Source organism: Acartia tonsa, chromosome 8 (genome assembly GCF_053477335.1).
Source record: "Acartia tonsa isolate MP-2025a chromosome 8, ASM5347733v1, whole genome shotgun sequence".
Lineage (NCBI taxonomy): Eukaryota > Metazoa > Arthropoda > Copepoda > Calanoida > Acartiidae > Acartia > Acartia tonsa.
Genome location: NC_137267.1, coordinates 24,806,908 through 24,834,667, shown reverse-complemented (window position 1 = coordinate 24,834,667; position 27,760 = coordinate 24,806,908). Strand labels below are relative to the sequence as shown.

The window sequence follows — 27,760 nt, the reverse complement described above, 5'->3', positions numbered from 1 at the left end:
GAATTTAAGATATACCTTAATAAACGAGAATTTGAAAAAAATGATTAAGTCCCCCTGCAGGGTTGGTTATAAGGGGAAAAATTTTTGAAAAAAATAACATGGTCTCAAATGATTCCAAATTGCCTAATTCGGCGAGAAATGCAATAAAAAATTTTTTTTTGGCGGCGGCGGAAAATGGCGGCGAACGGCGGGAGCGGTGGACCCGCCGCCGTTTTTTTTGAAAGATACCTCTAGTTGGGGTAATTAGTGACCCAGCCCAAAAGATTTCACCCAATTATCTCTAAAACTAAGGGAGTAGCACCCAAAATAAAATTGCTGGTATGTCGTGGCACGAGTCACCACATTTCCCCCCCCCCTTTTTTATTTTTCTTCCCCCCCCCTAGCTTTTTCTCATTAAGTAGGAGGAAAATGGAAAAATATTTTAAAAACTCTATATTTTATTATTTTATCCCTCCTACCACACATTTTTTAAAGTTTTTTTCACCAAAGAGGGGGGAAATGGAAAAAATGTCTTCAGTTTTCTTAATTTTTACATTTTTTTCCCCTCCAACCACTTATTTTTTATTTTTTTTCCCCCCTCCTGAGCAGGGGATCCCATGTAGAATATACACCCCTGCAAGAAATATCAGAAACTTATCTTTAACAGCACCCAACTAAAACACATTAACTAACCTAATTCAACACACTGCTGTTCTTGTTTTGTTTGATTAATAATGTCTTGAGTTTGAGGCTGCAGTATTTTAGGGAATACCAATCTGCCCTTCTTTTTTCTCTCATTCTCTTTTCTTTCTAATTCCTAAAAAGGTGTTATCAAAACACATTTTCAATTTTACACTTTTTAATGACCTTGGGCTTTTCTTGGGCAAAAAGGCCTATTTGTACTTAATTTCGTATTACGAGGCAACATGCAGATGGCAAAGTGAGGAAAGTGTGAAATGTCATCAACCTTCCAAAGAATCAAAACATCAACAAATTATGGATCTATTAGCACAACATTAAATGCAACCTAACATTATAATGCTTTTTTTGCAATAAGAATAAAAAACAACCTCGAGCTCTTTCTCAATAAACTCTTGTTCTTTCTTCTTCTCCATAATTTTATCCTGGTTTCTAGCAATTCTACCGGATCTTCGAGATAAGTTCTCTGTATGAATATCAATATTTTGGAATTGGCAATTTTAAATTCAAATATCAAATTTTTTTTTTAAATCTTCCATTACGGATACAAAACCTTTGAATTTCCAATAGATAAATGTTAGTTCCAAATTAGGTGCAAAATTCCGGTCATAAAACAAAATCTTTGCATATAATATTCTTGTAATGGATTCATTATTATTTGGATCTTACAACAGATTATCAAGTAATAAAGTAAAACTTGTAGCTGGCTACCCCCTTACCTAATCCCCTCCCCTACTGGATTAATGAACTGACCATAAGGATGTCCATGTTAGCAACCTAAATTAACGACAATTTTTCCCATGTTAAAATATATCCACGTAAATTCTATAACCAGCTTCCTTGTACAAATATTTTTGTCTTCAAATTGTATCTATTGCTTTACTAAAGTCCAGGTGATGTAAATAGTAAAAATATTACTTCACTAAATGTTACGCAATTATAATCAGAGCGAGCGTTGTGGCCATAGAGGAGACATGGGTCGAACGCTCACTTTTAAATCATACATACGCATGCAGTCCCATAACGCTACTAATATTACCCAGGAATCTGAAGGGATAAGAAAATGGCCGATAAATTGATGTATATCCACAATGATGATACTCAAAATTACATTTACAGGGTGCAACGCTTGAACATTCAATTTAATAAACCAACCAATATAAAGTCAATAATAGTCCCCCAAGTTGTTAAGCCAACGCATAAGAAAACTTTGTGGCCTAGTATAATAAACAGCCCAGAATATAACCAATTCAAATTATATTTTTCCTGAATCATTGTCATTATCAAGATCTTCCGTTATAGGCGTTTCAACTTGATTCTCAGTGTCATTTTCTTTTTCAAAAGAGTCAATCCTTTGCTTCTTCTTACTAGGTTTCTTAGTAGATTCTTTATTCTCTATCCTATAATAGATAGATTTACTAGCGGCTGCGATCAGAGCATCTTGGGGTCTTTACTCAATATGGGGGCGGATGAAAAAAATAGCCTAAAACCACCTTAGTATCCATATAAAATTCCTTAAAATGGAAAACTTTTTTGGTTCAGAGGCTAGAGAGATATTGACATGCAAAAAAAAACCGCTACTTTAAAATAGGATTTGAAACACTGCGAAAGCGGTAAATATTGCATAGATTACGAAATTACAGTATTAAGGACGTCTAAAAGATTCATAAATTAGGTATTACGGGTTATTTGAAATAGATTATAAGATATCTAGTCTATTATTTTTGTAGAAATACTAACCGTTAATATAAACCATTTTTATAGGGCATTGTATGTATTTTATCAAAAAAATTACTTAAATAAAACTTACTTTTCTTTTGATTTCTGTTTGACACTGTGTTCAGATTCTTGTTTTTGAGTGGCTGGCAAGTTGACTGGTGTTGCTCTGCCACTACATGGTGTGGCCCTACCACTGCTTAATGTTGGTGTGTCTCGTCCACTACTATCCGCTCTACACACACATACACGCATTGTTTTATTGTATACCAAAGGGGTAATAATTATGAAAAATGTTTAAGGTAGAAGTATTTTTAAAAGCTGCTAAAAATTATCCAACTTGCAATAACATTATAATGACCATAGGTTAGTGAATGTAAACAAACATTCAAAGACCTATCCTAAATGGCCCAAATTAAAGCAACAAAACTTAGTAAAACTAAAATGAGACTATGGATGGACATACCCTAATTAAAGAGTAGCTTCTAAACAAACTATTTGTGTGTGTGTGTATGTACCTAGAATCTGCTCTTGGACGACCTCCTCCAGGAGTTCGGGGTGCAGAACCTTTCAGTGTTTGCCCTACACAAACAAATTTATGAATGGGGAATAAGATTGAAGGGGTGATTAATGTTATTTTAAATATCACGTAATCATGGAGTAAAATAAACTTAATAACATCGAAGTAAACTAGAAATAAATGTAGAGCCTTTCTTGCCTTTGGCCCCCCGGGGCCAACTAAACTGGAATTAATCTAATATTTTTTTTCATTTTATTATACGCTGTATATAACTAAATACGATGCGATAAATAACTAATCTTTAAATTTTTTGTTCAAATTTTTATTATCTTTATTACTAACCTTCTAATCCAAGATCTTTTAATAGATAGACCATGGGTTTCTTATTTATGTACAAAGATTGTTTGTACTTCTTGCCTCGACAACCTAAAACAAAATTGTTCCATAAAATCACAGGAACAATTAAAACGGGATCTTAACCTTGGTAGGTAATTGTCAAGTAATATTGCAATGTTTTCAGTGATTCAGTGATACAATACCTGCAAATTCCATGTACATTGTGTTAAATTTCTAAAATAAAACGAACTTTATTTATTATCCTTAGATTCTAATTGTTTATTGTGCATTTTTTAAAGATATCATGCTATTACCAGGGAGGGAGGGGACATTAGGCTGTTTTTACACTAGTCTCTAAAATTTTATAATTTCGTATTCTTATTCATTGGATTAACAACTTATTTAAGATCACTTAGGGGACTATTATTGTATTTAATTTTGCTTGGTTTGTTCATGAAGTTAAGTGTAAAAACGTTTTAACCACTAACTGAAACATACAGAAGGGGTAATTTTGTGTATCATCGTTGGGGATGTACATCAATTTATCGGTCACTGTCTAATGCCTTTAAATCACTGTTAATATCCTACTAAAGCTTGTGATTGGCCCTTTAAAGAAACAGACCGATAAACTGACGAGTAAATTATAACTTGGCATAGCTACTCAAAATTAAAGGCTACCTGTTTCAAGTTCAAACTTGTTTGGTGTCATAAATGTTCCGTTGTACAGAATACAATCTCCAACTCCACCTTAAACAGAAAACCGAATAAAAGAATCTTCCCATAAATTCTTCTTAATCTTATGGCAGCATATTTTGTGGGGGGGGGGGGGGGGTTCATTTTAATGATTGACATTGCAGGGGTGTATATTCTGCACAATATTTATTTTTTCTCCTGCTGCAAAATATTTCACCCCCCCCCCCTAGTTTTCCCCCCAAAGAAGGTAAAAAAATTGGAAAAGTTTTAAGTACTCCTTAATTTATTTATGTCCCCTCTTCCACATATTTTTCTTAATTTTTTCCCTCAAGAAGGGGAAATACATGTTTCCAGTACTGTTTATTTTTTCATCCCCCCCCCCCCCCCCACCCTTCTAAAAATATTTTATTTCAAACTCCCCCTCCCCAATATAAATATAATTAACATAGGTAATATTGACAAAGATTGTCAGAAATACACCCCTCCTCCCTCATTAATTCTGATTACCTGAAATAAACTTGTCCATGTAAAGTTTTCCTTCAATTCCTTTGCACACGACTGTATAGTACTCTTTCTTTGCTTCTATTTGTTCCTTAATTTTATATAAATAAGTTCTGTTCTACAATACCTTGTCTAAGTAATTAAAACTTGTATGTAGAAATAATAAAATATACAATAAATCGACAAAATTCTGATAAAACTACAAGAGGTCATAGTTTAATATTGTTTGTCATTATAATAAGCCAGGGATATTATTATAGGATGGAACAATGGATCTAAAATTCATTATTTTGGTTCTCTTGGACTTTGGTTACTAAAATCAATGCAACTTTTCTTTTCTTGGTGAATTTTAAAAAATTGGCACTAGCGAATAAAATGGCGTGTAAATTTTTTTTCTCCTAACAGACAAAGCTTTCTTAACATAATCAACGCAAATACTAACACACAATAAAATAAAAATGATAAAAATATCGTTTTGGGTTGGTTCAGAAATTTTGTTCTCAGAGTATGAATAAACTCAGGCACAAACTCTGTAACTTTGATAAGCTACAGTTTTTTCATCCCAAAACTTTTGAATTTTTAAATTACAAATAGAATTTTTACCTTAATCTCCTCCTTCTCGTTCTCTTTATCTGCAAACTCTAAACAATTTCTTCTAGCCACTACAGCTCTGTTGACTGTATGTGGTGTTCTCGGAGATTCAACTAATGAATTGGTTTTGTTGGATGGGTTCAGGACAGGAGTGAATACTTTCTTCTTTTTCCTTAATTATCCAATTCATATTAGTAGCTGGATGTTTGTCAACTTATATACATTTAGAGTAAGATCTCATAAACAGATAAACTGGTTTTTGGTTACCCATTTTTTTCCCAAAAATTTGAGAAATCAGCAAAAAACTAGGTACTTGTTCTCAATCCACAGACCCCAAAATCCCTTAATTAGGGGGGGGGGGGGATTTGTGAAGATTTTAAATATACACCCTTGGTAGATTCAGTGGCTAGCAAGATATTAACGAAAAAACAAAATATCATCACTGCTTTGCTTATCTTAGAAATGGTTTTAAGCTATTTTATTTAGATGATGAAATTCTTACTTTTTAGTTCTTGGTGTAAAATCAAGTTCTTCCTCCTCGACATTTTCATCTATATCATCGGCTACAGCACTCAGAGCTGATAACATTTTCATCAAACATGCATCCTACAAATTATCATGAAACATTGTTGAAAACAAAACAATAAATACATCATGATCATTTCAATATATGCAGATGCACCACTTTTTAAATCTAAACCTAAAATCTGTGTTACATCTCTAAGGATTACTTTATTTTTATTATTTATAAAAAGTGGAACATCCACCTTCTTTATGTGCTAATAGATCCATAAATATATACCAAATAAATTAATTCTTATGTTCCGCCATTTCTATGGAAAATTTTGGGACTAACCTTTACTTGAAGAGCAGTTAATTGTTTTGTCTCAGCCGTTTCATTATTAGCTTCATCATTCTCCTTAATGTTTTCTTCTTTATTATTAGCTTTTGCTTCTTGTTTAGCATTCATATTTTGAACTTTCTCTTCATTAACATTTACAGAGATTTTGGCCTCATCTTTAGCTTCATCTATTGTGGTATTTTCAGTAGTTTCAAGATTATTGTCAAGTTTTAATTCAACTGTTTTTGTCTTTTTCTGAAACATTGCTGAAAAGGCATCTTTGATTGATCTTTGCTTCTTGTCCAGATCTTCTTTAGAGGTAGTTGCAGCTTTATTAACCTTCGCTTTCTCATCACTTTCAGTGATATCAAAATCAAGATCATTAGGATCATCCTGCCATTCAAGTGAAACATCACTATCATTAGAATCATGTCTTACTCGTTCCTTACTTCTTCTAGTTGAAGCTTTCTTGCCAAATATGTTTGCAGATATTTTACCTTTTTCCTTTTCAGTTTTATCAATAGAGTTTTCGTCTATTACAACTTCTGAGTCGTTGATATCAGCCTTTTTAATATTTTTGGAAGACTTTTTCCTTGGCTTTACATCTTTCGAGGCAATTGGACTAGTATTTCTAGCACCAGTTTCGTATTCAATTGCAGTTTCAGTAATATTAGTTTCAACTTTGTCAGTTTCAATTTCTTTGACAACTTTTTCATTGACATCTTCAGCAATCTCAGTCCTAGTGATCTCCTCAGAAGGTTGTTCAGTCTTAGATTTATCATGAGCAGTTGTAACTGGGGTATTGTTTACACGTTTGAAAAAGCTGTGGATGGAGGGAGTGGCAGGCGTTGAGGGTTTGTCAGCTTTCAGTTTCTTCTTGGACTCGGATTTTTCTACATCGTCAACTGCCTTTCTTTTCCTATAAAGTAATCTTTTGATTTCTCGTATAGAATTGTAGGTAGTGTCAGACATACGAATCCCATAGTAGGACTAAAAATTATCATTTATTTCATTTAAAATAACCAAGAAAAGCAATATTTACTGCCGAGAAACAAACAAAACCCCTTTTTTTTGAAAACATAAAGTAGGAGGCAAACTTTTTGGAGACCATTATTTTAGAAGTCCTTTAGGCCATATAAATGATAAGAACTGTCTTTTTTTAAAAGGTCCTTTGACATTATTATAAGCCATAAAAAAAAGGATAAATTATTATATGTAGTTTACCTTTTCTCTTTTGGAGCCTCAGTGCCAGTTGGCGTCTTAATATTGGATGCATCAAGATTGCCATCTTTGTTAGTTACTTCATTGTTGACTATTTTCTTGTCTTCTATTACTTCATTCAGTTCTTTCTCCTTGGGTTTCTCTACTGTTTTACCACTAAAATATATTATATACATACAACAATAATTACAGCAGGAAAAATTGGGGAAAGGGTCATTAAGGGTAAAACTAAAAACAAAGATGCATATTCTAAAACAAAGTAACACTTAGCAATAGGTAGGTATTCAGTTTCTCGAGCACTTTCTCCAAACTTTGGCTTTAAAATATCTGCTGTTAATTGATGAAGAAAAACATTTCTATATAATCTGATGTGGAAAAAAATAGAGAACAAGAACATAGGCTTATTTTTATAATTAATCAGGAAATTAAAATATACATTTTATAAGTCATGCTGTAAATCCTTATGTGAATCTTTATGTTTTGGGCGTTTATAGACACAATGGAATAAAAGATCTTCGCACAAACAATGTCTTCCTTCTATTGAAACACACAAGAAATGTTTTATCTTCACAATTCCAATCCAAACTGCAAAGAGAAAATAATGTAAGTATCATTTTTTTATTATCAATAACATTTTACCTATTGATTGGCTTGAAAAATGCCAACAAAGTGCTTTTCTTTTCCATTCTGGCTAAATTTCTACCATTCTAATCTGAAATATAATAATTTGGTGAGTAAATTTTAAAATATTAGGTACAATGTTATAAGACACAAGAATTTATCACAGAGATTTTTAAAATCAGGTGTACTTTCATGTACGCAAAATGTATCAAGGTTTCAAATTACCAGAAACATAGTATTACCTATATTTTACTTTTGGTGTCAATTCTGATATGAAAACTTTCTTAAAAGATCATTTGTATTTTGTTCTTTTGCGTATATGACATAATGCGGTAATGCTTAAACACCAAAAAAAGAAAGTGTCATGTATTAAACTAAGATACTGAAAAGGCAACAAAAATAGTATAAATAGAAATAAAATTTTAAATTATTTTATAAAATATTAGAAAATTAGATCGTAAACATTTACATATAGGTAAGATGATTTCATTTGTCCAGAGTTAATAAAAAACGATAAAATATTTTTAATAACATACAAACAGAATTTAAAAAAAGGTAATAGCAAAAAACATCAACTGTAGCTGTATAAAATATAAAAGATAATACAAAAAAGCACAATTGGCTAACACTAATTTTTTTCACTAAATATATCGAAGTCATTAACTACATTAACTTGATACAAAATGGACTGAAAATGTTGTGAAATCTAAACAACACCGAACAGAGATTTGAGATCGTCCAATGAGAGTTGGTTTCCTCCACGTTTCTTAGTTCCACTCAAGACATCGTCAGCTAACTTGAGCTTCTTGTTCTGTGCACATATAGAACCATAAAGGTGATTTGTTGTATTCATTTAAGTGTTTACATGTAATTGTACAGGGATGAGATACGACCATAAGGAATTGTTATGGATGTCGTTACCCTTGATTATGTCTATTAAGGAATTTCTATTAGAAATAAAACATTAGGTTAATATTTTTAATAAAAAAACTCGTAATATATTTTGAAAAAATCATCTAAATGTTTCCTTAAAAACTTTTGTTATTAGTGTCTTACTAAAGATTACAATAAGTACCAATAAAAATTTAAGTTAAAGAATAGTTATTTCTTTCATCGTATTATAAACAGCTTTCCGCGGATATAGAATGTACAATTATAAGATTAAAACCAGTTTTTTAGCCGCGAGGTGTCGAAGGCACGGGCTAAAAAACTGGTTTTAAACTTATGATTGTATAATTTTATATTCGCAGAAAGCTGGATATAATACGATGCTAGACATAGTTTTTTCGTATGGATGAGAACCGGTTCCTATCTACCGGATTCGAATGAATACGAGAAAAATATATTTTAAGCAGATATATAAGAAACGTTGTTTTACTATAAAAAAAAATTAGGAAGAAATTGAATCAATGAATTCGCAAAATATTATATTGATATCATAAAGAAGATGGTTCTATTTTCCTGAAGTTTAAAAATTCTTTCTTCCACGGTTTCTTTGACTAAAAACTTGTGAATACAAACATCTCTGATTTGTCCCACCCTGTAAAAATGATTAGGTATATATTATATATTTTTTTTATCATGCTGTAATATGATTTTACTGTAATTCTAAGAGCACACAGCATGTTCTATAAAGCTTTGTCCCCCCCCCCCCCAAGGCAAATTCTTGATTTTAAATGAATAAAATGAATATGTTGTTTTCAAGGGAATATCGAGATCAGGGACGTCCAGGCTTTTTTTGAGGGGGGGGGGGGGGTGAAGGGGTAAACACCCCCTTTACCCAATCACCCTAAGACGTCTGTCTATGTTCTGTATATGATATATAACTTAGTAAGCACTATTGAACAGGGATCTTAAGGGATGAGACAATAGACGATAAATTGATGTTCATTTAATATCCCCAATAACGTTCATCAAGTTACCCCTTCTGAATATCAATCTGTTAGGTTAAAAAGTTCGGACAATTATAGATTTTTTAAAAAGTAACCAAAGTTTTGAAAACAACTAATAGGACAATGTGTTTTCACTTATCTCCTAGTGTTATTACAGTTTGTTTCTTTAACTACTAAAAGCACATACCTATAAATTCTGTCACACGCCTGACTTTCCAGCTGTGGGTTCCAGTGCATGTCCAACAAAAACAAATGGTTGGCTCCAACCAAATTCAATCCAACCCCACCTTTACATAAAATATGTACAGGGGTGTATATTCTGCACAAGATTTATTTTTTTTCCCCTGCTACAAAATTTTTTATTTTTCTTCACCCACTAGTTTTTTCTCACCAATTGGGGGAAAATGGAAAAATATTTAAAGAACTCTATTTTTTATTTATTTTATCCCTCCTACCAGGGGCGTCCAAGCTTTTTTTTTGGGGGGGGTAAAAAATTTTAGGGGGGGGGGGTAATTCGTGTTTGGGGGGGGTAAAATGGCGCGCGTAATTTTTTTTTACCCCCCCCAAAATTTTTACCCCGGGGGTAAAATTTTTTTTTTAAGAACATTCAATTTGGGGGGGGGGGGGTAAATACCCCCCCCCAAAAAAAATTTTTAAAGAACATTTATTTTGGGGGGGGTAATTACCCCCCCAAAAATCGTTTGGGTGGGGTAAATACCCCCCCCAAAATCGTTGGCACCCTCAAGATAGGGGTAATTTTTTTTTTGGGGGGGGGTATTGTTCACAAAATTTTGGGGGTGCCAAATGGCCCATTACCCCCCCCCCCCTTGGACGCCTATGCCTCCTACCACACCTTTTTAAAAGTTTTTTTCACCAAGAAGATAATTCCCCCCCGGAAATGGAAAAAATGTTTTCAGTTTTCTTGATTTTTACATTTTTTTTCCCTCCAACCACTTATTTTTTATTCCCCCCCCCCCCCCCCCCCTGAGCAAGGGATCCCATGTAGAATATACACCCCTGAATATGTATTAAAATAAAACCAAGATAACATCTATAAAATAGAATCTTCTCTACAGTTTTCCGCTCGTTAATTTTAGCATGTCAGAATTGTCCTATCGTCCACTTTAAAATGTTGATTACTTAATGTTTCAAAAAATAAATTTCTCAAGTGTCCTTAATTGCAATTTTACGAGTTTGTGATGGAATTTCTGTCCAATCATCTAAATATTATCAATATTTGAATATTTGTTGAAGTTGTAATTGATGTTTGGTTGTCCGACAATCTAATTTATCATTCTTCGCTTTTGAAGATTTAATAATCCTTGTTTTGACTAAACCTACCTGCGGCCAAAGACAGAAGCATTATCTGGGGACCTTTCTTGTTGTTATTGAAATTTTCAACTATGTCTGCTCTTGTAGATATGTTAACCTAAATAAAAAAAATGAAATATCACCAAAAAAGAGGATTTTATCTCTTCACATAAAACAAATGATTAAGATTTAATTGGCCTATGAGTATTTTTTATTGTCAATATTGTCAGACAGTATTCTGAGACATAGAATTAATAGATAGGACAGTTTTTCTGACTGACGAGCATATACTCTATGACTCATACTGTCCGTTACCTGTCCAGTGATTTCTGTGAACTTGAGTCCCTGTTCAATGATATGATGCTTGAGAATATTGAGCATGGAAGTCCACTGGGAGACAACCACAGCTTTCTCATGAGCCTCTTCTGTCTCAGCTTTCTCCTGTACAATAAATGTTCATTGAATGGTCTCACAAGGGGGTGACGACAACTCTCAAAATAGAAAAATCAACCACCATTCCCCAAAGAGAAAAAACTGTTTAACATACATGTAATTGTAGAATTATCTAATTGAAAATTTCTTTTCCTAACAAATATTAGATATAGGAAAATGGGGAATGGTCTCCCCAATTATTAGAAGATCCCGTACTGTATAATATTATGATACTTATAATAAAAACTTACCCTCAATCTTTTTAATTCAGCGACAACAGTTGAAATTTTGCTGCTAACAGAACTCTCTTTGAAAACTGGATTACCCATCTGCAGAATTTTTCCAGGACTATCTTCCTCTAAAACAAGATTAGTTATGAAATTCGTGTACATGAAAAATAATATTTTGATACTGTTTCAAAAATATAATAAGACACAAAAAAATACTTTTACTCTCATTTATTACTTAATGCAGAAAAAAAATAATAAAAGGACAGAATATTATTTCTTATGGTTCAGAAAAAAAATACTAAAAGCAAAATAAAAGATTTCCATGATAGCTTATAAGCACCAGGTAAAAGGGAATGTGATTCTGACAAACAATTCGAAGTGAAAATTTCTCTTCAACCCCCTTCTCTTTTTTCTCCCCTTCTTACCCACTTCCCTTTACACAAAAATAAGTTTTACTCCAACAAAATATTTGATTTTCGGCAATTTCAAATGGAATAAATTGGCTGATTAGCAGCCCCTGATAAGCACAAAAACAGACAATTAAAGTTCAGCTTTAGAGGCAATTAGAACCATGCAAATTAGAGAATCATAATTTAATGGAAAGAAAAAAAATAAACTATACACATTTTAGGCCCAAAAAAGTTTGCCTCGAATGATTCTATATTGTTAAATTGTACTCCAAGTTGATCGTCTGTTTTGTTGTCATATCTTACATTTATGATTCTAACTACACCTATGTATTATATCTATTTTCCATACCTGGTTTCTCCTCCTTGTTGATAGTCATGTCTTCTAGTTTGGAAATAAGATCAATGTCCTCCCCTTCTTCCTCAATTCCCTCGGCAGCTCTGAACAAAATGAATATTAGAACCGCAGCTTATTCCAAAGTTTGTCAATAGCTTGTAGGTCGATTTGTCTCAAGTAAACTACATACAATCCAGGCAAATAAAAACAGACACAAATGTTGTGACCTTGTTGCTGTGCTACTGAAAAACAATTTTGTCCGTGTTCATTATTAAGCTAATCAGTAATGCGCTCTTGTTATAGATAACCAAGAATTTTAAACTGCTTCGAGAAAGTCAAGGAAACAATAAATGGATAATATATTATCAAGTCACGAAACCTTAACAAAGACTCATAAAGTCTATCTGTAAATAAGACACACACAAAACCTACATATCAGGATGGCGCTTATTTCTCTTATTTGTCTATTGGATGTATGAACTGATGGAATTATGTAGGTCTCAAATATGTTGATGCTTCCAGAACAAGCTTTTTATAATGACTGGGTGAGTTGAGATTTTGTCTTATTTGTGTTCATTTACCTAATTTCTTGGTCAAGCATTCCCTTGATAAGACCTGGATGACAGCAGATTTGTCTCATTCTCAACAGCAGGGTCAACAAGTGATGAGTCTTCACTTTCTCATCATCTAAACAAAGGATATTTGTATTGGCTGCCTTGTACTAAGGAAATTTCGTCTAAAAATTAAATATTATTTTAATCATATTTCTTAGAAAATTTGGACGAATTTTCTTCTACAAAAACTCCCTTTTTAGATATATAATTTAACTTAATTTGTTTGAGAAAACTACCAATTACATAATACAAAACTAGTGGCTGCGTCCCAAGCATCTAAGAGCTCTCTATTCAAAGTAGTAAGTAAGAAAAGGGCAAAATAGTCTAAAACCATCCTAAGGTTGAATTCTAAAATGAAATAGATTGACATACAATAAACACAATTTTCTTGTCCTTTAGGATAACAAATTATACCTACTTAATTGGTTATAAAAGTGTTTTTTTTTTACTTTCAGCGTCGCAAAATTTGTATTATCTTGTTTTAAGATAATTAAGATATTAAAAGACAACAAGGAAGTTTAAATTTTAATTTACAGACTACCAAATGCAAATCTTTAATAAAAGTAAATCAACAAGATTTATTTAACTTTAGAAGCATCACTACAAAAATAAAAAAAAATGCAATGTTAAAACAACAGAATTTACCTGCGTAAGGTTTAAAGGCAAAGTCACTGTTCCCTGTGTTACCGCCGCCGCTAATGCTAAAACCGGTGCCACCGCCGCCGCCAAGTCCGATTTCCCTCCGTATATCATCTTCCTCGCCTTGGTCCATATAACGGGCCATAGCACTTTTACCGAATTTTTCAACCTGCAATGCAATGTTATAATTAAAGATTATCATTTTAATTATTTTGTAGATAGGCTTTTTCTTTGTACCATGATATTAAAGCCCTTCCCCAAAAAAACCTTAAGTTGATCTAGAATAGCTGACACAAAAAATCATAAATTTAAATAACTGTGTTTGCAAATGCGCGAAGAAGACCAAACTTGCACAATTTTAGTCGAGGGTTAAAATGCCAACATAGACAAATTGATGATACGTTATGCTGAATAAAATAATCACCTCCAAATAAACTTTCTTCTCTTCTTCAGACAAAGTAATTTCATGTGTCATGATATTCTTATCCGGAAGCTCCACTAATACTTTGCCAGTTAGTACTGATTTCTGATCCTAATACAGATACAATATTTAGCTTTTTTATACCAAAAAAATTTGGTTGCTTTCATTAGCATCAAAAAGGCAAATGTGAACAAAATGAAGTAGACTACAGTAAAAAAGCAAATGTTTTCTGCGTATACAAAAAAAAAACTAAAATTACGAGACACAAAAAAAATATTTAAAAATGTGATTTTTATTTTTTTAAAAGAGGATAAATATATATAAGATCTTAATCAAAGCGTGAATGAAAACTTAGCAAAAAATACTATAAGCCCCTAGAAATTAATTATAAAGCCCATTTAAAGAAAGCTTAATCTTTACCATTGAATGATTTCATAAATTCATATGTCAAAAAAATCACGTTTCTGTTACTAAATCAGAAACATAAAATCAATAAACTTCGAGTACTTAAAAAATCATCCTGTCTTTGATTTTAATCCTACCTTTGTCCTCCTGAGGACCAAGCTTTTGACTAGATGATTCATCCTCTCAATGGACTGGACAGATTTGTTTTCAACCCATTTCTTCCATACTTGATACTCGTCAAACGGAGAACAACGCAAGAATCTGAAAAGAGAATTGCTTAATCATCTCATACTAATATGGCGGCTTGTTGAACATTCACTTTTCTTAAAGTTTTCTTTTCCAGAGTCGATTATCTAAGCAGAGTTATAAATCTTCCCTGAATATACTATAAGAAGCTTCACTGTAAAGGAGAACCATATAGGTGCTATAGGTGCAGTGGTTAGCAAGATCTTAGGCTACTCTTGAATAACACAAGAATAATAAAGATTTTAGATATAATAGGTTATGAATTACTAAATGGGGGGGGGGGGGGGGGTTAGTATTTTTTAAAAATTGTTCAATTATTTTCTACCCATTTAAAAAAAAGTTTAATTCAATTCCCATTTTTTAAAATGATATGCAAATAATGATCAACATTATACTTTGTTTTTACACCAATCCTAGTTTCATTTTCACATACCTAATTAAATAAACAATTATAACCCCCCCTTTGTTTAATATTTGAAAAATTGAATGCTTGTACTGTACATATACAGTACAACCGCAATAAGTTCTCTTAAATTAAAGTATTATTCTAGAAATAATAAGAGGGTTGATATGGTAAAAGCCTACCTAATTAAAGAGAAAAGGTCCAACTCTTTATTCTGGATAGGTGTACCGGTGACAGCCCATCTCCTGCGGGCCCGCAATTTGCACACAGCTTGAGATTGTAAACTTCTTGGGTTCCTACAAACAAAGAGTTTTTGTTATTAAAATTTGGAAATAACAACAGTAATATCAATCCTAAAGCAAAGAATCTTTTAGAGATGCGCGTCACTTTTCTTCGAATAAACAACATTAATTTCTCTTGGGAAGGTTGAGGTACCCTCAACAAAAAGTGAAAAACTTTCCTGGGCCTATAAGAAGCTTTACTGAATTGGAGAACCATGTCGATCCTGCGGTTAGCAAGACCTTAAGTAACAGAAAGACAGACAGATAAAACATTTTGTTACTTGTATATAAGTGTAACTTAATTCAAATATATAACCTGACTGCGTGGGCTTCATCCAGAATGATTCTTTCAAAACCTAGAGATAGAATCTTTCCACTCTTGGCATTTACTTCCTCTGCAGCCCCGAGTGACTCAAGCTTTTTTGTTTCCTGATAAAATAAGATAATTTTGATCAATGATGTTTAGAAAAGATTTTTTTGCAAGGGGAGGGAGGGAGGGGAGAAATCAAAAAAGATAAGACAATGGATGATAAATTGATGTACAACTCCAATGATGATACGCAAAATTATCTCTTCTGTAATTTTATTTCGCAATTAATATTCATTTAAAGTTCCCAAAGTAGTTAAGCAAACGAATAAGAATTATAAAACTTTCGGGACTAGTTTAATAGACAGGCCAACGTCCCCTCCCTCCTTGGAGGGAAGGAGTTGGCATTCAAGAGTGTAAGATCTCTCAAAACGAGTCCAAAGAATACAAAAGATTTAGGCTTTTGATTTTTTAACTCAGCAAATAACTGAATGGTAAAAAACCCAATGATGAAATTTTGCCCTAATCAGTAATGACTAATGCTCTCTTGTTTTAGATAACAAATAAGAATCATCAACTGATTATCAAAGGCCTCGAGAAAGTCAAACAAACATTAAATGGATGGACAGATAATATATAATATTATTAAGCCACGAAACCTTTACAAAGTCAACAAAGCCTATCTGCAAATAAGATACACATTAAACATACATTTCAGTATGGCGCTTATGCCTCTTATTGGACTAATAGATGTATAAACTGATGTATTATGGAGATCTCAAATATGTTGATGTTTTCAGAAAAGCTATTAATTTATATGACCGGGTGAGTTGATTTTTTTTATTCCCAGCAGGAAAAAAAGCATTACTAACCTTGAAAGAATCGCCCAACTCTGTCTTAACCTCTGACAAAATAGTTCCATAAGTTGTAATGATGACATCATATCTCGACATCTCTCTTGCTGTACAATTTCTTGCTTTTGGCCCGTGGTATACTAGAGTTCTTAACACTCCAGACTTTACCTATACAAATAAGATAGTTGGAATCTGGATAGCTTTGGTTAAGGAAAAGTCAAGATTTTTTACATTGATACCTCCCTTAGCTGTTTTAGGAGCTTGGGATAAGGGTTGCAATGATATGATATTATGTGTCTAAATTACTCAATAATCTCTCTTCGTACACAACCAGGGGAAGTTGCGTGAATGTATTCAACTGAGAAATTCGAGTTTCCACATGGGAACTTGAACTCGAACTCTCAACAACTTATCTTAATGCATTACCTTACCACTAAGCTACGACGCCCCGTCTGAACACATCTGCTTTAATATTTACAAAAAGAACAATGGGAATTATGTAAATAAAATATTTATTTAAAGTACAAGGAAAAGATAACAATTCTATATAGATTACAAAAATGATAAGTTGTATTAAAATAACAAATTACCTTATTCTTGATTTCATTATCCCACTGACCAATAAGTGAAGCAGGGCATATGATAAGAGTGGTCCTAGTCTTGATAAGATCACCCACTCCTTTCAGATGCCATGTATTCTCCTAAAAATATTGATAAACTTCATACAATCATAAAACCAAGGACAATTGCAAATATTTTAAGTGCCTTATAAAATTTTCTAGATATTAAAAAGCACTAATTTTTTAAAATGAACTTCTTTTTCCTCAAAAAAAGAAACACTGTAACTCTAACTCGTTTCTCCGACAGTCTGAACTGTCTAGCTTCGTTTTTATTGAGGTTATCACCCTCGTATTTTCTAATAATGGTTGATTGTAATTGTAGAGCAAAGTAACACAAGGGAAATACACACTACACGGGAACCCTTAAATTCTCTCTTATTAGTTGGCTCGAAAACTTTTGCTATGTATATTGCATTTTGATTAATGTTTACTTTCAATCTTGAAGTGTATAAACATTTTAACCAATAAGGGGGGGGTGCGTAATGACATCTATTCTTAATCCGTGAGCAAAATGGTCTAAATATTGAGCTAGACCCTTCAAACTTGGTATATAAGCCTAGTCCTATAGGTATTACATCTAAATGGCAAAAAAATCCAAAATTTTTTATTTTTAGGTTAGGTTAGGTAAGAAAAACCCTGCGGAAATGGAGTATTTAGGCTTTTTTTGGTCTATATTGATGTGGAAACTTACCTTAAATTGTGTTTTCTTAGGGTTTTAACCTAAATACACTGTATCTATTCATAAGGACATTATTTAAGATGATTCAGCAAGTTGGGGACCGACCCCAGGGGGCTAGGTGGGTGGCCCGCAAGGGTTAAGTGCATTTTTTCCAATATACATGTTGTGACACATCAAATTATAGGTTTTTTAGGTCAAGGAACTCAAATTCAGAGCTAAAATAAGCATTAGACTAATCTGAAGCTAGCCCCAGCGGGCTAGGTTGGTGGCCCGCAGGGGTTAAGTGCATTTTTTCCAATATATATCTTGTTATATATCAAATTATAGGTTTTTTAGGTCAAGGAACTCAAATTCAGAGCTAAAATAAGCATTAGACTAATCTGAAGCTAGCCCCAGCGGGCTAGGTTGGTGGCCCGCAGGGGTTAAGTGCATTTTTTCCAATATATATCTTGTTATATATCAAATTATAGGTTTTTTAGGTCAAGGAACTCAAATTCAGAGCTAAAATAAGCATTAGACTAATCTGAAGCTAGCCCCAGCGGGCTAAGTTGGTGGCCCGCAGGGGTTAAGTGCATTTTTTCCAATATATATCTTGTTATATATCAAAATATAGGTTTTTTAGGTCAAGGAACTCAAATTCTGAGCGAAAATTAGCATTAGACTGACCTGAAGCTAACCCCCCCGGACTAGGTTGGTTTTCTGCAGGGCGTAAGACCATTTACCTAACCTAACCTAGAAACTTCCTTATATTTTTACAGGTTTTTTTCTGAATAAACTGTGTGTATTAATGAGGACTTTATTTAAGATGATCCAGCAAGTTGGAGACCGACCCCAGGGGGCTAGGTAGGTGGCCCGCAGGGGTTAAGTGTATTTTTCCCAATATATATATCTTGTTATATATCAAAATATAGGTTTTTGAGGTCAAGGAATTCAAATTCTGAGCGAAAATAAGCATTAGACTAACCTGAAGCTAACCCCCCCCCCCCCGGGCTAGGTTAATTTTTTGCAAGGCTTAAGAGCATTTACCTAACCTAACCTAGAAACTTACTTATATTTTTATAGGTTTTTTTTAATAAACTGTGTCTATTAATGAGGACTTTATTTAAAACTAGCGGCTACGCCCCTAGAGGCCTCTAGGGGCACTTGAGAAGGGGGGAGTCGAATTTGATAACCCAATTTTTATATTAAATTTTAAAAATAAAGTAAAAAAAAATTTTTGGGGGGTGCCCTTCCCCCTTCTTTTTTTATTTTAGTTAAAAAAATAAAAAAAAAATTTGGGTGAGGATTTTTATTTTTTTTTGGGAGTTGGGAGTGTCCCACCCCCCAAGAAAATAGTTATAAACCTTCCCAGGACCTATGAGAAGCTACCCTGTTAAGGAGAACCCGATCGGTTCAGCGGTTAGCGAGTTCCTTCGGAACAAACACACAGACATCCTGTTACTTTAGTATGAGGATGATATAATATAATCCGCAGGGGTTAGCCTTAGGTCAGTCTAATGCTTAAAATAGCTCTGAATTTGAGTTTCTTGACCTAAAAAATCTATAATTGTATAATTGTATGACAACACATACTTTAGAAAAAATGCACTACACCTCTGGGCTACCCACCTAGCCCGCTGGGGGCGGTCCCCAACTTGCTGGATTATCTAAAATAATGTCCTCATTAATAGACACAGTTTATTCAAGGAAAAAAAACAAAAAGAATAAGTAAGTTTCTAGATTATGTTAGGTAAAATGTACATAATCCCTGCGGAAAATCTACCTAGCCCGCGTGGGTTAGCTTCAGGTAAGTCTTATGCCAATTTTAGCTCTGAATTTGAGTTTCTTGACCTTAAAACCTATATTTTGATATATAACAAGATATATATTAAAAATAATGCATTTAACCCCTGCGGGCCACCGACCTAGCCCACTGGGGCTAGCTTCAGATTAGTCTTATGCTAATTCTAGCTCTGAATTTGAGTTACTGACCTAAAAAACTTATAATTTGATGTATCACAACATATATATTGGAAAAAATGCACTTAACCCCTGCGGGCCACCCACCTAGCCCGCTGGGGTCGGTCCCCGACTTGCTGGATCATCTTAAATAAAGTCATCATTAATAGACACAGTTTATTCAAGAAAAAAACCTGTAAAAATATAAGTAAGTTTCTAGGTTAGGTTAGGTAAATGCTCTTAAGCCCTGCAGAAAACCAACCTAGCCCGGGGGGGTTAGCTTCAGGTTAGTCTAATGCTAATTTTCGCTCAGAATTTGAGTTCCTTGACCTAAAAAACCTATATTTTGATATATAACAAGATATATATTGGAAAAAATGCACTTAACCCCTGCGGGCCACCAACCTAGCCCGCTGGGGCTAGCTTCAGATTAGTCTAATGCTTATTTTAGCTCTGAATTTGAGTTCCTTGACCTAAAAAACCTATAATTTGATGTGTCACAACATGTATATTGGGAAAAATGCACCTAACCCCTGCGGGCCACCCACCTAGCCCCCTGGGGTCGGTCCCCAACTTGCTGAATCATCTTAAATAATGTCCTTATGAATAGACACAGTGTATTTAAGTTAAAACCCTAAGAAAACACAATTTAAGGTAAGTTTCCACATCAATATAGACCAAAAAAAGCCTAAAAACCCCATTTCCGCAGGGTTTTTCTTACCTAACCTAACCTAAAAATAAAAAAATTTGGATTTTTTTGCCATTTAGATGTAATACCTATAGGACTAGGCTTATATACCAAGTTTGAAGGGTCTAGCTCAATATTTAGACCATTTTGCTCACGGTTTAAGAATAGATGTCATTACGCACCCCCCCCCCCTTTAAGTTTACATAATGGGTTATTACAATTACATTAGGAATGCCTTTGTTCATCAAATTATCGTCGATTGTCTTATCCATTAAATCCCTAGGACGCACAAAAATACCTTTTCATCCTCGTCTTTCTCTCGCATTTCTTCCATTTCATTGTGCTTCAGGATTAAAGAAATCATGGTCAGTGTTTTGCCCAGACCCATATCGTCTGCCAGGATGCCTCCAGGTGCCACTGCCTGTCACCATTACATATGCATTAGCTTGGATAGCCTATAGATGACGGGATACATAACTATAGATCTAATCTTAGTATAAATCTGAATCGCATCTTTGTTAATGATTTGCATGATTATTAGGTCAAACGCCCTAGAGATAAGCAATCCTTTGTCTGGGAGTCATGACTGTATACAGTAATGACTTGCGCCTGTTTTGGGCCTAGGCATAATTCCTACTATAAATATTTATGTCGCGCCCCTGATAATGCAGCAGTAGGAACCATTTTAATGACTTTAGACAACAAGAGCACCACTACCTTACAAAAAAGTATATCTTCTTATAGACCCGAAAATCTTATATTTAGAGAAGCTGCGCTGCTGATAAAAATATGTATCAAAGAATAATGCATAGATTTCCTGGTGTTCACGCCATAGTAGCCAGGCCAATGCTTGACGTTGGTGGGGAAATAGGGTTATCTTGGATTTTAATAACTTTGGTTGCTCTTCCATATCACCTATATTATATTAATACCATTACATCGATTTAAAGAGAAAGATTCATTATAACAGAAAAAGCAAGGTTTTAAGTATGACTTTCTTTGTAAAAAAAAAAAAAAAAAATGCTAAAGAGTGTTTATTTTTCTGTGTCTAGCTAAAAGGTACTTTTATATGATTAACTAATCACATATATTACATGAGAAAGAATATACCTAATTTTGCAATGTATGATAAAAAATGTTTAAATAGCAGAAATAACCTTAGCTTATAGTCATCTAACTACCTACCTAAACATTTCAATAAGCGGCTTTATATCTAATAATCTAGGTATCTCATTTATTACTGATCTAGCTTTCTAATCATCTTCTAATTAGTGCATTCTCCAACAATCTATCCTAAATTTACCTTCAGCTGGCATAGTCTCCAAAGCTTTATGTAGCTTTTCCATAGCTTCATGAGTTACACTTCTCACCTCTCGTTGACGAGAATTGGTCATTCTAGGAATAAGATTCGAGTAAGAGGTGGTGGTGGGGTCTTTAGACAATTTTTAGCAAAGATGGTACGGCGTAATTTGCTTCTAAGGGATATACGTCTGAATTTGATACAATGCAACCTCTGGTATTTTGAAAGCTAAAATTCGTTGAATTTAATGCCTCCTGTGACAAGCTCCAAATACAGTTTATTTAAATTTCTTATAATGTTGGACTGGTTACAGCTGATTTTACCTGCCACCATAAAGATTCTGTTGTGGTCCAGTACCAAAGACTTGGTTAAGATCATTATAGCTTGCCCCTGCACCCTTGAACAAGCTCTCCTTCAAACTTTGATACGCCTAAAAACATACAGTTCAAAACACAAGTCTTATCCTCACACAGGAAGCTCATTTAAAATTTTTTTTTCAAAAGGTAAAATATAATCGTTATATTGATATAGGTATGATCTTAGTCTTTTTTTGGCAGATAATCATATTTATTAGGTTTGCTTGGATGTTGCCATCCATGATAATATGATGCCTAAAATGTATATTTACCGAGTTCATGTAGTTGTTGGTGGGAATTTCAGCGTTCATTTCATTGTCAATAACATAGGGATCATCAGCTATTTCTTTCTCTAAGGCAGCTATCTCCTCGTCGTTTTTGCGAATTTTCTCTCTAAATTAAAACCTTCTTAATTATTCTAAAAATGAAATCGGGGTTGTATTTTCTGCACGGGGGGGGGGGGGGGGGGGGTTGGATTTGCAATATCGAAAAAAAATTTATAAAAACTATGAAAACATATAATCCTCATCCTTGGGGAAAAAGCTAGAAAAATTTGTAGGAGGGGTAAAAAATGAAATATTTTGCAGTAGTTAAAAAAAATTAATCTTGTGCAGAATATACACCCCTGAATCAAAGGAGGGGGGGGGGGGGGATGGGGGTTAATGCAACCATCTCGTAATCAATGTATAAATGGCACTTAGAATTCAAATTTTGATCTGAAATTTTGCATGAGTGTTTTCCCTAAATCGAACAAAAAGTTGGAAAAGTAGCGGCTAACGGCTCAGCCGTTTAGCCATTTGTTGGGTATTTTAAAGGGAAATCCATCACGAAACCTCTCTCCACATAATGCTCATTTCCGCTCCAAAACGTTTTCAAACGGTTCTAGCCGGTAGTTGCTGGTACTAGAAACTTAAAAAGTATTTTTTTGTATCATTTCACATGATTTGAAGCAAAAATATGTTTCAAAAAGTTGATTTCTACGTAATTTATGACAGATTTGCCCTAAAAATAGCCAAAAAACGGATGAGCCACTAGCCGTTACTTTTTCAACTTTTTGTTCGATTTAGGGAAATAGACCTACCAAGGATTACTCATGCAAAATTTCAGATCAAAATTCGAATTTTAAGTGCCATTTATACATTGATTACGAGATGGTTGCATTACCCCCCCCCCCCCCTTTGAGCAATTTTATTGAAAAATCCATAAATCTTAAACAAAAACTATGAGAAAAGTAATACAAATTAAACTTTTGCTCCACAAGATAAATAATCTGACCTACCTTAAAATATCACCTCCATCAGAAAGCCTTGCAGAAAATTTGAGAGCATTTTGCAGTTCTTGTTTTTTCTTCTTGCATCTATAAAAGGGTGTTTACTAGATCATACGTTTAGTTTATTTTTAAAAGTAAAGTGGTTCTGGGGCCCCAGGGGGTTTATGTCCGACAGTCTATAAATAATTGATAACACTTATAGTTAGTTTTGACACGTTAGAATAATCGGATCATGGAAAGAAAACAAAGTCATTCCTAATTAGGACAGAAGTCACTGGAAATTGATCTAAGGAAGGCTACTTATGTCCTTCATCAAACAAAATCTAACTTAAGGAAGGTGACTTATGTCCTTTGTCTGACAAATTCTTACATTAGGAGGGCTGCTTATGTCCTTCATCTTGCAAAACTTAGCTTTTCTGTCCTTCACATAGCAAAACCTCACAAAACATAGCTTTCCTGTCCTTCACATAGCAAATTCTTGCAAAATATAGCAAATTCTTACAAAACATAGCAAATTCTTGCAAAACATAGCAAATTCTTGCAAAACATAGCAAATTCTTGCAAAACATAGCAAATTCTTGCAAAACATAGCAAATTCTTGGAAAACTTAGCTTTTCTGTCCTTCACATAGCAAATTCTTGCAAAACATAGCAAATTCTTGCAAAACATAGCAAATTATGGCAAAACATAACAAATTCTGGCAAAACATAGCAAATTCTTGGAAAACTTAGTTTTTCTGTCCTTCAAATAGCTAATTCTTGCAAAAAATAGCAAATTCTTACAAAACTTAGCAAATTCTTGCAAAACATAGCAAATTCTTGCAAAACATAGCAAATTCTTGCAAAACATAGCAAATTCTTGCAAAACATGGCAAATTCTTGGAAAACTTAGCTTTTCTGTCCTTCACATAGCTAATTCTTGCAAAACATAGCAAATTCTTACAAAACATAGCAAATTCTTGCAAAACATAGCAAATTCTTACAAAACAAAGCAAATTCTTGCAAAACATAGCAAATTCTTGCAAAACATAGCAAATTCTTGCAAAACATAGCAAATTCTTGCAAAACATAGCAAATTCTTGGAAAACTTAGCTTTTCTGTCTTCTTATAGCTAATTCTTGCAAAACATAGCAAATTCTTACAAAACATAGCAAATTCTGGCAAAACATAGCAAATTCTTGCAAAATATAGCAAATTCTTGCAAAACATAGCAAATTCTTGCAAAACATAGCAAATTCTTGCAAAACATAGCAAATTCTTGGAAAACTTAGCTTTTCTATCCTTCACATTGCAAATTCTTACAAAACATAGCAAATTCTTGCAAAACATAGCAAATTCTTACAAAACATAGCAAATTCTTGCAAAACATAGCAAATTCTTACAAAACATAGCAAATTCTTTCAAAACTTAGCAAATTCTTGCAAAACATAGCAAATTCTTACAAAACATAGCAAATTCTTGAAAAACTTAGCTTTTCTGTCCTTCACATAGCTAATTCTTGCAAAACATAGCAAATTATTACAAAACATAGCAAATTCTTACAAAACATTGCAAATTCTTACAAAACATAGCAAATTCTTACAAAACATAGCAAATTCTTACAAAACATAGCAAATTCTTCCAATAAGGGTCCCAAACTCAAAAACGAATTTTCAGCACGATCCGACCACCGGTTCTTGAGATATGGTGACCTGGTGTCCTTGGTACCAACAGTAAGATTTGGGAAATGGTTTGAATCCTTAGTAAATTTGGCCAAAAATATTTTGACACTTAGTCAAATTTTTGAAGAAAAAATACACAGGTGACACCAAGCATACCTACTGAGAGGACACCAGGTCGAAAATATTCTAAGTGTCAAAGAATTTTTGGACTTAGCCAAATTTACTAAGGATTCGAACCATTTCCCAAATCTTACCATCGGTACCAAGGACACCAGGTCACCATGTCTCAAGAACCGGTGGTCGGATCGCGCTGAAAATTCGTTTTTGAGTTTGGGACCCTTATTGGAAGAATTTGCTATGTTTTGTAAGAATTTGCTATGTTTTGTAAGAATTTGCTATGTTTTGCAAGAATTAGCTATGTGAAGGACTGAAAAGCTAAGTTTTCCAAGAATTTGCTATGTTTTGTTAGAATTTGCTATGTTTTGCAAGAATTTGCTAAGTTTTGTAAGAATTTGCTATGTTTTGCAAGAATTTGCTAAGTTTTGAAAGAATTTGCTATATTTTACAAGAATTTGCTATGTTTTGTAAGAATTTGTATGTTTTGCAAGAATTAGCTATGTGAAGGACAGAAAAGCTAAGTTTTCCAAGAATTTGCTATGTTTTGCAAGAATTTGCTATGTTTTGCAAGAATTTGCTATGTTTTGTAAGAATTTGCTATGTTTTGCAAGAATTAGCTATGTGAAGGACAGAAAAGCTAAGTTTTCCAAGAATTTGCTATGATTTGCAAGAATTTGCTATGTTTTGCAAGAATTTGCTTTGTTTTGTAAGAATTTGCTATATTTTGTAAGAATTTGCTATGTTTTGTAAGAATTTGCTATGTTTTGCAAAAATTTGCTATGTTTTGCAAGAATTTGCTATGTTTTGTAAGAATTTGCTATGTTTTGTGTGGTAATCAACACCCAAGTTTATGTATCCTTATCCCTGTTCACATTCCTATACTTCTCTGGCTGAGTCAGACCTCCACTTGTAACCGCCATCATACTCCATCCTGCTGTGTTGAGGGCTAGTTGATTGTTGCAGGCCAAAGAGTGAATACGCTTCCTCCCGTCTGCACTCGGTTAGATACAAGCCTATAAGTCTAGGCTGGCGGTATCTATATTTCCCACGTGTTCAAGTACGTCGTTTCTTACCTAACTAAGAAACAGGACGTCCAAGCCTTTAATATATATATCATAATAAATATATCCTATAATAATAATCCCATTAATCTGCCTATTTCTAACCAGTTTTATATGTTTAATAAATGTGTATTTTTTAGAAATACTTTGTTAGATTATTGATTATTAAATTGTATCGGAGCTACTCTATACTCGTATTCGCAGTCTGTCTGTACATCCCCTCATACGTCATTTTGGCGCAGTCTTGTCTACCACTCATTTTTTGAGGGGGGAAGGTTTAGATAATTAGCGTACAGACAAAATTAAATTGTAAAGTAGCTTCGATTGCAAAGTGAAATTAATATTTTCCTGATAACTAAGTTTATTCACGGAACGGTTTACAGTAACAATTTGTTACAGAATATTTATAATAATTATTTCGTGGCAAACTGCCAAATAAAGATAAAAAGGAACCCGCCTTTTATTTTCACACTAGTATTTAATTTCACACATTTTCATATTTTCTCCTTAAAACAGGAAGAAAGGGATATTCCCAAGTTCTTAAAAAGTTTCGTGGTAGACAAATCAGTGTTAACGAACAATACACTCCAGCACCATGACCGATAAGAAAAATGATGATAAACAAAAACCGCCGCCTCCGCCGGCTCCGGCCGTCTCTGGCACCTCGCAGCAGCAGCAGCAGCAGCAGCAGCAGGCTGACCCGCTTTCCCCTGAAAAAATCAAAGATCTCATATCGGAAGCGTTAAATGATAAGTTAAACGAATATTCGGCACATTATAGAGATTTAATAAAACAAGAATCCGAGATTATGCAGCTCGAATTAGAAACAAAATGGGCAGGGTTTAAGGACACAGAATCACATCGCAGATTATTAGCCGATACCGACATTTTAGACCTAAAACGCAGAGTATCAAAACTCCCAGCGGACGGAAATCTTGGCCCATTGTTTGCGGAAAAAACGCTAAACGAAAGTCTTAACATGACTCATTTTAACACCATAGGTGACGATTCAATTAATGCCACTTTTTATGACCGTATATCGGTCCAGCAAAAGATAAACGTGGTTGAATGGGTCGCCAAGGATAGGATGACAGCCCCAGGTTGTATGGCCTATTCAATTGTAGGCTTTATAGGTCCGGCGGATAATGACAATTGGATGAATGTAAGAGAAACTTCTCTAACTGAATATGAAAAAACCTTGCTAGAAAGGATTCCCTTTATCCCTGATAGGATTAAGTCGTTAGAACCCCTCCGTAAAACTACAAGGTCTGCACCCAATGTAGCAAATAGACCCTCTACAAGAAATACGCCAAACACAGGCGCAGCCGCAACGGCAACAACTAGCGCCGCCGACGATGACTTTATTAAAGAATGCTTTATTAAGGGACAAAAATGGGATTCCGATTTTGCGAGGGATGCCCCTAGGTGGGACGGTAGGGCTGATTTTGATAACTTCTTTTCTAATATGTGGAGGGTTGCAAAGACATATAGAATCTGTGACCCAATCCTTTTTAAGGATATTTTATACCAGCGAATTTATGACTCTAGAGGGGAACGATTAGGAGACTTAATTA

At 33.8% G+C, this 27,760-nt stretch overlaps 2 protein-coding genes across 3 annotated transcripts in view; both read right to left on the bottom strand.

The window, feature by feature from the left end:
- The window catches only part of elg1 (enhanced level of genomic instability 1), a 39,504-nt gene extending 31,683 nt beyond the window's left edge, over positions 1 to 7,821 (bottom strand). Inside the window, exons 1-13 of the mRNA XM_080169655.1 lie at positions 7,737 to 7,821; positions 7,101 to 7,253; positions 5,892 to 6,795; positions 5,538 to 5,641; positions 5,048 to 5,207; positions 4,451 to 4,535; positions 3,929 to 3,997; positions 3,257 to 3,340; positions 2,913 to 2,976; positions 2,489 to 2,629; positions 1,948 to 2,078; positions 1,050 to 1,147; positions 673 to 796 (exon numbers count right to left, since the gene is read on the bottom strand). Of these exons, the coding sequence (XP_080025781.1) occupies positions 673 to 796; positions 1,050 to 1,147; positions 1,948 to 2,078; positions 2,489 to 2,629; positions 2,913 to 2,976; positions 3,257 to 3,340; positions 3,929 to 3,997; positions 4,451 to 4,535; positions 5,048 to 5,207; positions 5,538 to 5,641; positions 5,892 to 6,795; positions 7,101 to 7,253; positions 7,737 to 7,783 (2,164 nt within the window). The 5' untranslated portion in view covers positions 7,784 to 7,821. The remainder of the gene's footprint in view (positions 1 to 672; positions 797 to 1,049; positions 1,148 to 1,947; positions 2,079 to 2,488; positions 2,630 to 2,912; positions 2,977 to 3,256; positions 3,341 to 3,928; positions 3,998 to 4,450; positions 4,536 to 5,047; positions 5,208 to 5,537; positions 5,642 to 5,891; positions 6,796 to 7,100; positions 7,254 to 7,736) is intronic.
- The window catches only part of LOC145326347 (uncharacterized), a 51,251-nt gene continuing 31,299 nt past the window's right edge, over positions 7,809 to 27,760 (bottom strand). For both annotated transcript variants that reach the window (XM_080169656.1, XM_080169657.1), the window contains exons 21-41: positions 23,358 to 23,435; positions 22,351 to 22,471; positions 22,046 to 22,152; positions 21,726 to 21,817; positions 21,243 to 21,337; positions 20,721 to 20,846; positions 17,088 to 17,198; positions 16,516 to 16,665; positions 15,653 to 15,765; positions 15,238 to 15,351; positions 14,544 to 14,667; positions 14,005 to 14,112; positions 13,587 to 13,749; positions 12,909 to 13,014; positions 12,343 to 12,431; positions 11,605 to 11,711; positions 11,237 to 11,362; positions 10,952 to 11,039; positions 9,798 to 9,897; positions 9,183 to 9,258; positions 7,809 to 8,532 (exon numbers count right to left, since the gene is read on the bottom strand). In XM_080169656.1, the coding sequence (XP_080025782.1) occupies positions 8,425 to 8,532; positions 9,183 to 9,258; positions 9,798 to 9,897; positions 10,952 to 11,039; positions 11,237 to 11,362; positions 11,605 to 11,711; positions 12,343 to 12,431; positions 12,909 to 13,014; positions 13,587 to 13,749; positions 14,005 to 14,112; positions 14,544 to 14,667; positions 15,238 to 15,351; positions 15,653 to 15,765; positions 16,516 to 16,665; positions 17,088 to 17,198; positions 20,721 to 20,846; positions 21,243 to 21,337; positions 21,726 to 21,817; positions 22,046 to 22,152; positions 22,351 to 22,471; positions 23,358 to 23,435 (2,302 nt within the window). In that variant the 3' untranslated portion in view covers positions 7,809 to 8,424. The remainder of the gene's footprint in view (positions 8,533 to 9,182; positions 9,259 to 9,797; positions 9,898 to 10,951; positions 11,040 to 11,236; positions 11,363 to 11,604; positions 11,712 to 12,342; positions 12,432 to 12,908; positions 13,015 to 13,586; positions 13,750 to 14,004; positions 14,113 to 14,543; positions 14,668 to 15,237; positions 15,352 to 15,652; positions 15,766 to 16,515; positions 16,666 to 17,087; positions 17,199 to 20,720; positions 20,847 to 21,242; positions 21,338 to 21,725; positions 21,818 to 22,045; positions 22,153 to 22,350; positions 22,472 to 23,357; positions 23,436 to 27,760) is intronic.